At 38.7% G+C, this 7,658-nt stretch overlaps 1 protein-coding gene across 1 annotated transcript in view; it reads left to right on the top strand.

Moving 5' to 3' along the window:
* The window catches only part of dnai4 (dynein axonemal intermediate chain 4), a 26,878-nt gene extending 19,989 nt beyond the window's left edge, over nucleotides 1-6,889 (top strand). The window contains 5 exon segments of the mRNA XM_062042719.1: nucleotides 1,158-1,279; nucleotides 1,365-1,463; nucleotides 1,531-1,757; nucleotides 6,108-6,261; nucleotides 6,393-6,889. Of these exon segments, the coding sequence (XP_061898703.1) occupies nucleotides 1,158-1,279; nucleotides 1,365-1,463; nucleotides 1,531-1,757; nucleotides 6,108-6,261; nucleotides 6,393-6,443 (653 nt within the window). The 3' untranslated portion in view covers nucleotides 6,444-6,889.
* Nucleotides 6,890-7,658: the final 769 nt, after the last annotated feature.

Raw genomic sequence — 7,658 nt, 5'->3', positions numbered from 1 at the left:
GGCCATGTTTTGGACCCGTACAGGAGAAAGGCATTGTAGACCGCGAATGTCCAAACTACAGCCCAGACGTCATAAATTTAAAAAGGAATCTGGCCTGCGCTGTGTTTTTCAATTAATTTTAAGTATTTGACAATCTGATGGCCGCAAATTTGCCGCCATATTGTGGACAACGTGAGTAAATCAGGCTAACTACCATGAATTTTGTATTGAAGTGAATACAGCACAGCATTTACTCTCAGTGTATGACCCAATCTAAGCAACCTTCCCTACTCATGGAGCGAAAAAAAAAAATATTATGTGGATAATATAAAAAAAATTAAATTACAATTATTATTTTATTATTATTAAAATTATTTTAGCTGCTTGATATTTCTGATTGATTATAAAACTTTAAGGAGGTCATCAAGGAAGTAAACAAGGTAAGAGTCAAACTTTTACATAATTCTAATATTTAATTATTAATTTTTTATCCATTATGTTAATTCAATATGTACACATATACATGTATAGGCTATATACAGTACAGGCTAAAAGTTTGGACACACCTTCTCATTCAATGCGGGTTTTTTTTTTTTCATGACTATTTACATTGTAGATTGTCACTGAAGGCATCAAAACTATGAATGAACACATGTGGAGTTATGTACTTAACAAAAAAAGGTGAAATAGCATAAAACGTTAGCATGCTAACATTAGCTTGCTTGGTTACATAGATGATTACATACAAGTTAATGTACTTCTAAGATAGCGGCAAGTATTAAAATGCACTAATTTTGAATTTAACATACAAAATTAGCTGAACAGCTGGCTAAAAACGTCAGCATGACAATATAAGAGACGTTAGAATACTTCCAAGATGGCGCCAAGCATCAAAATCCATGATTTTAGGTTTAAACAAACAACTGGACAGCTCAGTTATAATCAGCTCACTGTAATAAGACAATTTTAGATTTGATCATTTTTTAAAACATATGCACCGTAAATTGGTACCAGGGAATCGATACCGTATCAATTCAAATGTGAAAGGTACCCATCCCTACCTAGCGTTAGTTAGAGCCCCCGTCGGTTATTGGCCTTTATAGACCACTATAGGAGACTGAGTTGTGAACTGAATAGAGGCGTCAATTGGAGCGTTTACGTTGTGTTAATCATCCCAGACATGCTGGAGCTGAGGAGAATCCAAGATGGCTTCAAGAAGTCCGATGGGAACAAGAGAAAGAAAGAAGATATTCTGGTGTCCACGGCAACGCCTGGTCTTTGTCTGGATTTTCATCCCATGGTAAATTGAGGCTGCAACCATGTGCTCAGGAATACCGTTGCTATTTTTTTTACGCGGAATTAAATGATATCGTTGCACCCGTCAGGATCCTACCATCTACCTGGCCGGCACGTGTGAAGGGGTCATCCACAAGTGCTCCGTCTCCAACCATCATCACTACCTGGCTATTTATCAGAAACACCTGGTAAGTCAGCATCCAGCACTACGTTGACTACTGTGTATGCTCACGTCCCCCCCCCCAACACTCCTAGTGCTCTGTGAACTCCGTCGAATGGTCCCCGTTCAGTCCCGACCTGTTCCTGAGCTGCTCGTCGGACTGGACCATCCAGCTGTGGAAGGAGGACTGCCTGACCCCCGTGACAGGCTTCACCTCCATCCAGACTCCCGTGCTGTCTGCCAGGTGGTCCCCGCTTTGGCCGTCCGTCTTCGCCGCCATCAACGAGCAACAGCTGGAGATCTGGGACCTGAACGCATCTGTGTGAGTCTCCGCAGACGTACGGTATCGCACAGTCCATCATGGCAAGGAACAATACTGTAGAAAGTCAACTTGGATATATTTTAGAGTAGTCCGTGTACAGCTTGTATAGCAGTATAGATTTACTATCCATTAAAAATTAGTCAACACACAACCGTTATTTGTCTAAATAGCTAACAACACCAGTGGGTAGCAAGATAGTCAAGCATGGTGCACGAGTGCTGCCAGCAGCGGCAAGCTGCGGTTCATGATAACACTCTTACAAGTGTAAAAATGTGATCATTAAAACTTAAGGGGACAGAAAAGTATTTGCAAAGCGAAAATGTCACAGAGTGGCCTTTTAATGAGTTTTTAATTTTTAAAAAATTATATTATATATATATATATATATATATATATATATATATATATATATATATATATATATATATATATATATATATATATATATATATACATACATACATACAGGTAAAAGCCAGTAAATTAGAATATTTTGAAAAACTTGATTTATTTCAGTAATTGCATTCAAAAGGTGTAACTTGTACATTATATTTATTCATTGCACACAGACTGATGCATTCAAATGTTTATTTCATTTAATTTTGATGATTTGAAGTGGCAACAAATGAAAATCCAAAATTCTGTGTGTCACAAAATTAGAATATTGTGTTAGGGTTAAATTTTGAAGACACCTTGTGCCACAAACTAATCAGCTGATTAACTCAAAACACCTGCAAAGGGCTTTAAATGGTCTCTCAGTCCAGTTCTGAAGCCTACACAAACATGGGGAAGACTTCAGATTTGACAGCTGTCCAAAAGGCAACCATCGACACATTGCACAAGGAGGGAAAGACACAAAAGGTTATTGCTGAAGAGGCTGGCTGTTCTCAGAGCTCTGTGTCCAAACACATTAATGGAGAGGCAAAGGGAAGGAAAAACTGTGGTCAGAAAAAGTGTACAAGCGATAGGGATCACCGCGCCCTGGTCAAGATTGTGAAAAAAAACCCATTCAAAAATGTGGGGGAGATTCAGAAGGAGTGGACAGCTGCTGGAGTCAGTGCTTCAAGATCCACCACCAAGAGACGCTTGAAAGACATGGGTTTCAACTGCCGCATACCTCGTGTCAAGCCACTGTTGACCAAGAAACAGCGCGAAAAGCGTCTCACCTGGGCTAAGGAAAAAAAGAGCTGGACTGCTGCTGAGTGGTCCAAAGTCATGTTTTCTGACGAAAGCAAATTTTGCATTTCCTTTGGGAATCGAGGTCCCAGAGTCTGGAGGAAGACAGGAGAGGCACAGGATCCACGTTGCCTGAAGTCTAGTGTAAAGTTTCCACCATCAGTGATGGTTTGGGGTGCCATGTCATCTGCTGGTGTCGGTCCACTCTGTTTCCTGAGATCCAGGGTCAACGCAGCCGTCTACCAGCAAGTTTTAGAGCACTTCATGCTTCCTGCTGCTGACCTGCTCTATGGAGATGGAGATTTCAAGTTCCAACAGGACTTGGCGCCTGCACACAGCGCAAAATTCTACCCGTGCCTGGTTTACGGACCATGGTATTTCTGTTCTAAATTGGCCCGCCAACTCCCCTGACCTTAGCCCCATAGAAAATCTGTGGGGTATTGTGAAAAGGAAGATGCAGAATGCCAGACCCAAAAACGCAGAAGAGTTGAAGGCCACTATCAGAGCAACCTGGGCTCTCATAACACCTGAGCAGTGCCAGAAACTCATCGACTCCATGCCACGCCGCATTAACGCAGTAATTGAGGCAAAAGGAGCTCCAACCAAGTATTGAGTATTGTACATGCTCATATTTTTTCATTTTCATACTTTTCAGTTGGCCAACATTTCTAAAAATCCCTTTTTTGTATTAGCCTTAAGTAATATTCTAATTTTGTGACACACGGAATTTTGGATTTTCATTTGTTGCCACTTCAAATCATCAAAATTAAATGAAATAAACATTTGAATGCATCAGTCTGTGTGCAATGAATAAATATAATGTACAAGTTACACCTTTTGAATGCAATTACTGAAATAAATCAAGTTTTTCAAAATATTCTAATTTACTGGCTTTTACCTGTATGTATGTATATATATATATATATATATATATATATATATATATATATATATATATATATATATATATATATATATATATATATATATATATATATATATTTTAAAATTAATTAATTTATTTATTTTTTATTTGTAATTTTTTTTTAAATTAAATAAATATAAATACATAAATATTAAATAACTCTAATATATATATATATATATATATATATACATATATATATATATATACATATATATATATATATGTATTTATATATATATATATATATATATATATATATATATATATATATATATATATATATATATACTGTATATTTTATTTTAATTTTAATTTAATTTTTTTATTTTTTTTATTGTATTATTTTATTTTATTTGTTTATTTATTTATTTTTATTATAGTTATTTAATAAACAGTTCATATTGGCATCTTTGAGTACCTAAGGAAAGCGCTACATAAAAGTCCTGTACTAATATTACACTGTACTGAACTGCTCATGTGCGAGTTCCAGTTCTATGGTTATCATCACACTTTTCCTCCTTTCCATCGTAGGTACCCTTTTATGGTGGCTTTTTTATTTTTTAAATGTGAAAATGAGTCGACAACACACAACTGTTATTGTCTAGATAGCTAGCAAAGCAAGTAAGTAGCAAGATAAAAGTGGCTGGCCTACAGTCAAGCGTGGTGCACGAGTGCTGACATCATCGGGGAGCCGCGGTTAATTTTGACATTCTTACAAGTGTAAAAATGTGAATATTAAAACTTTAAAAAAGACACGAAGAGGGGACAGGAAGTTATTTGCAAATCGATAATGTCATTGAGTGGCCTTTTATGGGTAGTGCTTTAATTATAAAAAATGCCTTGTCATATATCCTATAGTTGATGTTGGCATCTTTGAGTACCTAAAAAGTGCTATATAAGTGTCATGCATTACATTTTACTGAACTGCTCAGGTTCACTTTACAGCTCTATGGTTATCATCACACTTTTCCTCTTTGCCTTCAATTGCACCCTTCTATTTTAGCATAACCAAAGCTAACTTGGATATATTTTAAAATAGTCAGTGTACAGCCTGCATAGCCGTATAGATTTTACTATTCATTGAAAATGGGTCAACGCGCAACTGGTATTGTCTAGCGAGTAGCAAGAGAAGAATGTCTGGCCTACAGTCAAGCATGGCGCACGAGTGCTGCCAGCACCGGGGAGCTGCAGTTCATTTTGACATTCTTACAAGGGTAAAAAATGTGAATATTAAAATGTTTTAAAAGACAGGAAGAGGGAACATGACAGTATTTTCAAAGCGATTTTATGGGTATTGCTTTAATAAAATGTTTTTAAAAAAAAGCCTTGTAATGTAATAAACCGTTCATATTGGCATCTTTGAAAAAAGTGCTATAGAAATTTGATGTAGGCAGCACGGTGGAACAGGGGTTAGTGCATGTGCCTCACAATACGAAGGTCCTGAGTAGTCCTGGGTTCAATCCCGGGCTCGGGATCTTTCTGTGTGGAGTTTGCATGTTCTCCCCGTGACTGCGTGGGTTCCCTCCGGGTACTCCGACTTCCTCCCACCTCCAAAGACATGCACCTGGGGATAGGTTGATTGGCAACACTAAATTGGCCCTAGTGTGTGAATGTGAGTGTGAATGTTGTCTGTCTATCTGTGTTGGTCTTGTGATGAGCTGGCGACTTGTCCAGGGTTTACCCCGCCTTCCGCCCGAAAGCAGCTGAGATAGGCTCCAGCATCCCCCGCTACCCCAAAAGGGCCTTCGGTAGAAAATGGATGGATGGATGGAATATTTAAAAAAGTAAACCTTGATATATTTTGGAGTAGTGTACAGTGTGTAAAGTTGTATAGATTTACTGACTTTTTTGTTTTGTTTTGTTTTTTCAATATTGTCATAAAAGGTGGCAACACAAGTGAGTGGCAAGATAATTGTTCCTTGCCTTACAGTTAACCATGGTGCATGAGTGCTGCCGGCACTGTAGAGCTCACTTAGGAGAAACATTCATTCCAACATAATTTTGCCAGCGATTTGGTAAAAAATGGCTGCGTGTTGACTCATGTTCACACACAGTAAATCTATACTGCTATACAAGCTATACACGGACTACTCTAAAGTATCTCCAAGTTTACTTTCCATAGTACTGTCCCTTAAGAAGACACAATAAAAAAAAGCTCAGTGCAGTATGAGGAGTGTACGTACTTTGGTGTGCATTTCCAGCCGTTTGGGAGCAGACTTATAAACTGTTTGCGTCTCTCCCTTTAGGCAAGACCCGGTTATCGTGCAAGAGGCAGAACCGGGCGTCTGCATCACCACCCTGCTTTTCGCCAAAGGGACGGACTGCGTTGTGGTCGGAGACACAAGTGGAAAAGTGACCTTCTACAAGATAAAAAACCTGAGTGTAGGGCCGGGCAAGAAGGTAACGATGCCGGCATGACCTTTATCTCAGTTCATCATGTTTGTATTTTCACACCACAGTTTGACCCTGGAATCGATTGTTTTATTTTACCATACATTCATTCATTATCGTTTCTGTTTTTTTCCATCTAGGTGCCAAATCTGGAGGATCTGGTTCACTTTGGCGACTCCACCTCGAGTTAATATTTTATATGTGACCTACGCAGTGTGTCGCAACATTACAACCTGATGTGATCCAGAACAAAAATGCTGCCTTTACACAGATAATAACGCTACATTCAGACATTTAAAAAAAACATTCTTATTTTGTGTCACACCGTGAGCTGTTGTGGCGGTAAACAAGAGGGAGGCAAATGTTTGTACAGTGCAGGAATGTGCAAGCTGGCTAACGTGATTATTCATGGCTGACAGCGCTTCCTTTCACTGCGAGCAAGGCAGCTGCTCTGTCTACTCATCACAAACACACTTGTCCTTGCATTCCTCAGCTAAACTATTTCACACCCAGACGCATGGAAAACATGTACTTGTACGAGCCTTACAGCTCGTCAAAGTTTCAAAAAATGTTGTTCACGTTTTACAAAACACAAAACCAGTGAAGTTGGCACGTTGTGTACATCGTAAATAAAAACAAAATACATTCATTCGCAAATCATTTTCAACCTACAGTCAATTGAATAGACTGCAAAGACAAGATACTTAACGTTCGAACTGGAAAACTTTTATTTTTTGCAAATATTAGCTGATATCGAATGTGATGCCTGCAACAGGTTTCAAAAAAGCTGGCACAAGTGGCAAAAAGACTGAGAAAGTTAAGGAATGCTCATCAAACACTTATTTGGAACATCCCACAGGTGAACAGGCTAATTGGGAACAGGTGGGTGCCATGATTGGGTATAAAAGCAGCTTCCATGAAATGCTCAGTCATTCACAAACAAGGATGGGGCGAGGGTCACCACTTTGTGAACAAATGCGTGAGCAAATTGTCGAGCAGTTTAACAACATTTCTCAACGAGCTATTACAGGGAATTTAGCGATTTCACCATCTACGGTCCGTAATATCATCAAAAGGTTCAGAGAATCTGGAGAAATCACTGCACATAACATGGAATGCCCGTTACCTTTGATCCCTCAGGCGGTACTGCATCAAAAACAAACATCAGTGTGTAAAGGATATCACCAAATGGGCTCAGAAACACTTCAGAAAACCACTGTCAGTAACTACAGTTCGTCGCGACATCTGTAAGTGCAAGTTAAAACTCTACTATGCAAAGCCAAAGCCATTTATCAACAACACCCAAAAATGCCGCTGGCTTCGCTGGGCCCGAGCTCATCTAAGATGGACTGATGCAAAGTAGAAAAGTGTTCCGTGGTCTGACGAGTCCACATTTTAAATTGTTT

This window comes from Entelurus aequoreus, linkage group LG03, assembly GCF_033978785.1.
Source record: "Entelurus aequoreus isolate RoL-2023_Sb linkage group LG03, RoL_Eaeq_v1.1, whole genome shotgun sequence".
Lineage (NCBI taxonomy): Eukaryota > Metazoa > Chordata > Actinopteri > Syngnathiformes > Syngnathidae > Entelurus > Entelurus aequoreus.
The sequence above is the reverse complement of the archived record's forward strand: the minus strand, read 5'-3'. Positions and strand labels throughout refer to the sequence as shown.